The sequence below is a fragment of the Lolium perenne genome, chromosome 2 (assembly GCF_019359855.2).
Source record: "Lolium perenne isolate Kyuss_39 chromosome 2, Kyuss_2.0, whole genome shotgun sequence".
Classification (NCBI taxonomy): Eukaryota; Viridiplantae; Streptophyta; class Magnoliopsida; order Poales; family Poaceae; genus Lolium; species Lolium perenne.
The window spans coordinates 250,061,170-250,065,349 of record NC_067245.2 but is presented as its reverse complement, the minus strand read 5'-3'; the positions used below and the strand labels follow the sequence as shown (position 1 = coordinate 250,065,349).

General features: G+C 43.1%; 1 protein-coding gene across 1 annotated transcript; it reads left to right on the top strand.

The window, feature by feature from the left end:
• The first annotated feature begins 338 nt into the window (after positions 1-338).
• LOC139835784 (protein FAR1-RELATED SEQUENCE 5-like) lies at positions 339-995 on the top strand. Its single transcript, XM_071825649.1, has one exon. It carries the CDS (start codon positions 339-341, stop codon positions 993-995), a length of 657 nt encoding a protein of 218 aa, XP_071681750.1.
• Positions 996-4,180: the final 3,185 nt, after the last annotated feature.

Sequence of the window (4,180 nt, the reverse complement as noted above, 5' to 3'; positions counted from 1 at the left end):
GAGGAAGATGCTTGCAAAGGGTGACGCCAACACAACCATTGGCATTATGGAGAAGAGGAAGCGAGATGATCCTGAATTCTTTTTTGATTACAAGCTTGGTAAAGGTGGAAAATTGTTACACCTGTTCTGGTGTGATTCTCAGTCTCGGCAGGACTATGCCGACTTCGGTGACGTCTTTGGTGTTTGACAGCACGTACAAAACAAATCGGTATGCTATGCCGTTCATACCTTTTGTGGGAATAAACAATCACCGCCAGACTACTGTTTTTGCATGCACCATTGTCTCGGACGAAAAGGAAGTAACATACAAGTGGTTGTTAGAAACATTCCTGAAAGCCATGTATCAGCAGAAGCCTAAAGGGATCATCACTGATGGGGACGCTGCAATGATCGCCGCTGTTGTTAAAGTCTTTCCAGGCGTGTGGTACCGTGTTTGTACGTGGCATATTGAGAAGAACATGAAGAAGCACATTGACTCCCTGGCTCACAATGAATTCCGGTCGCTCTTTGTACTACACCACTTCGAACAAGTATTCGAGGAGAGATGGAGGGCATTCGTCGAGAAGCACCAGACGGAATTAACCAAAGAATGGATGAAGAGGATGTATAGGAGGAAGAAGTTGTGGTCAGCCGCGTATCTAGCGAATGGATATTTCCTCGGAATGAAAAGCAACCAGAGGAGCGAGAGTTTGAACTCCACCCTACACACCCACCTTGACTTTGGACTGACAATGGTGGATATGGTTGTGCACTACGAGAATAACAGTAGCTGTGTCCGGGAGGAAGAGGCCCGCCAGGACACCATAGACTCTCAGACAGTACCGGTTGCAGTTACCAGGTACAAGGATATAGAGATGTCTGCTGCCCGTAAATTCACTGCTACAAACTTCTACCTCGTTCAAGGGGAGCTGAAAAAGATTGGGGGCCTAGAGATTGTAGATCAACTTGGATGTCTTTGGTGGGTTAACAACCTTCGTTGTGTCATGGATGAATAACCGTAAGTATTTGTTTTCGATGGAGTACGGACACGAAAGCAAAGAGGAAACAATAACGTGCAGCTGCCGAAGGATGTATCGGAAAGGGCAACCTTGCAAGCACATCTTGTTTGTTTTGCATTTTGTGGGGTGCTCTGAAATTCCGAACTGTTGTGTTCTCCGAAGGTTCTCGAAGGATGCAAGGTATGGTTTGCCCTCGAGACGCGAGAGTGATTTGTACGGATGGGGATGGGAAGGGGTAGCTGAGCGGAGAAAGCATAGCGAGCTTACCCAAATTGGAGCAGAAGCTTTTGATGCAGCATTGCATGACCCAGAATCTTACAGCGAGCTTATGAAATGTATGAAAGGCATAATACACAGGAGAAAAGGTGACCGAACAGTCGTTCAACGGCTTACCATGAGGACGCACAAAACAGAGGAGATGCACCAGTAGTGGGTGATCCTGATAAAGCTGAGACCAAAGGAGCACCTAAACAAAACAAGAAGTACTATAAGGACAAGGATACGAATCAACAGACGTCAAAACATGGCAGGATACTATCACACGACGAGCGGAAGAAGGAGAGGTTGTGCACTGCTTGCAATCAACCAGGTCATAACAGAAACAACAAGATGAAGTGCAGGCTACATAAGGAGTGAGTATCTCGATTCAGCCCTACTCTTAAATAGCTTGCACTAATCTTCTACTATTTTATGTGCCACTGACTTGTGTGTTATTTCATGCAATGCAGATATGAGGGACCATCGGAAGTATGAACAACACTACTTGATCGATTCACATTGTTGCACTTGTGTATTATTTGTTGTACAAACATTGGTCAGATTGTCAAAGGTCGAATTTTGATACTTGCAACCCAACTAGGACAATTTTGTTCACGAATGACATAGAGCACAGCTTATGTCTTGCACACATTGCGAATACCATTACAGACTGCACAGATCACTGTATGATACTTACAAAACAATATGGAGAATTTGTTCACAAATAACATAGAGCACAACTATGTCTTGGACACATCGCAAATATAATTACAGACTGCACAAACACACTAGTACTTGCCCCCTTGAGTCTTATCACTCTCAGGCTTGCTTCTGACGCTTGTTCATTGATGAAGATTCATCCTGATTTTTGCATACAGGGCAGATGTGGTCTGATCTCTCGGAGGTGAGCTTGTCCCTCGTTCACCGTGTAGATCTTGTTGTATATCTCATAAGCTGAGATAGCCGTCAATAGCTGCGTACTCGAGGTTCATCCAGGACGGTGGCTTGCATTCCCGAAACCATGCCCTTCCTTTCGGCGGTTGTACTTGAAGTCCTTCTTCATGTTGGCAAACTTGGGATCAATGAGCTTTGCTGCAAGATCAGCCATTCCAGCCTGCGGTTGACCATTAATCTTGAAAATGTCCTGGATGTCGATGTGTCTCTCTTACGGAACAGAAGACCGGCCGCACGAAGAACTTTTGTGTCATTTCTTTTATCAACACTTGTAAAAGTGTATTGCTTGTCCTTGAGAAAAGTCAGTAGGCGCGGACAATGATCCTTGCACCTTTGTCAAGAGCAGCACAAATAAATTCAACAAGTATTGTAATGAAAATGTAGGGACGCTTTAAATTCAATGTAGTGACATAAATTTCAATGATCCTTGTACCTAATGTAGTGGAATACAAGAACGTGCTCCCTCATGGCGATTTGCATTACCGCCAACTTGTGTCCGCTAGAGTCATACTCGAGATCCAGACCAACGAACTTGAACCTGTCCTCGTCCTCGTCGAGCCAACCCTCGTACATACGAAGAATTCTATCAACAGTCGCCGCCTCATTGGTGTAGACGACGTCGATATATGTACTCCCGTGCGCAAGGATGCGGTACTTCTCCGTCGTGGACTTCTCGTCTCCGGCCACGACGGAGGAAGAGGCAGATGCCATGGACAGCGTGGGAGGAAGGGAGCACTGGGATGCGGTAGACGAACGGCCGGGGTTGGGACAGAACGGTGGAACTGCCACAGTATTGGGCGGATATAGGGGCGGGAGGCGAACATGCAGTTAGAGGTCTGGCGGCCCACATTGGCCCGTTACATGTCTGACGGCCAAATTCGAAAAATTCGAAAATTCAAAAAATTCAAAAAAAGTTATAACCAACGGATTATGTTCACAAAAACGTGTGACATATTGGGTAAAAAAAACTGGATTTTTTTTCGAAGGTCGAAAAATCGACTAGCTTAGAAAAAGTGGTTTGATGTAACCCAAACGATTCCGTTTCTAAGAATGTGGATTTTTCGACCTTCGAGAAACGCTCCAGAAATTTTTGCACACACTCTCGTATCCATTCTAAGACGAAGTGTGAAGGTTTTTTCAATTTTTGAATTTCTGTGAAAATAAACAATTAAATTTCAGTTAAATTCGAGTTGAAAAAAAAACAAAAGAAAACTAGAGAACCCTGATGGATGGGCCATGAGTGTTCCTTCCCCGCGTCCATGCTCCACGTTAATGGGCTTAGTAGAAACCGCGTTACATGTCTTTCGGCCTAGCTGATAAGTTTTTTAGTTTTGATTTGAATAAATCTGCAGCACATCTGGTTAAATTCAAAAAATTCAAAAAAAGTTTTAACCAACGGATTATGTTCACAAAAACGTGTGACATATTGGGTAAAAAAAACTGGATTTTTTTTCGAAGGTCGAAAAATCGACTATCTTAGAAAAAGTGGTTTGATGTAACCCAAACGGTTCCGTTTCTAAGAATGTCGATTTTTCGACCTTCGAGAAACGCTCCATAAATTTTTGCACACACTCTCGTATCCATTCTAGGACGAAGTGTGAAAGTTTTTTCAGTTTTTGAATTCCGTGAAAATAAACTATTAAATTTCAGTTAAATTCGAGTTGAAAAAAAACAGAAGAAAACTAGAGAACCCTGCTGGATGGGCCATGAGTATTCCTTCCCCACGTCCATGCTCCACGTTAATGGGATTAGTACAAACCGCGTTACATGTCTTTCGGCCTAACTGATAAGTTTTTTAGTTTTGATTTCAATAAATCTGCAGCAAACCTGGTTAAATTCAAAAAATTCAAAAAAAGTTTTAACCAACGGATTATGTTCACAAAAACGTGTGACATATTGGGTAAAAAAAACTGGAATTTTTTTCGAAGGTCGAAAAATCGACTAGCTTACAAAAAGTGGTTTGATGTAAC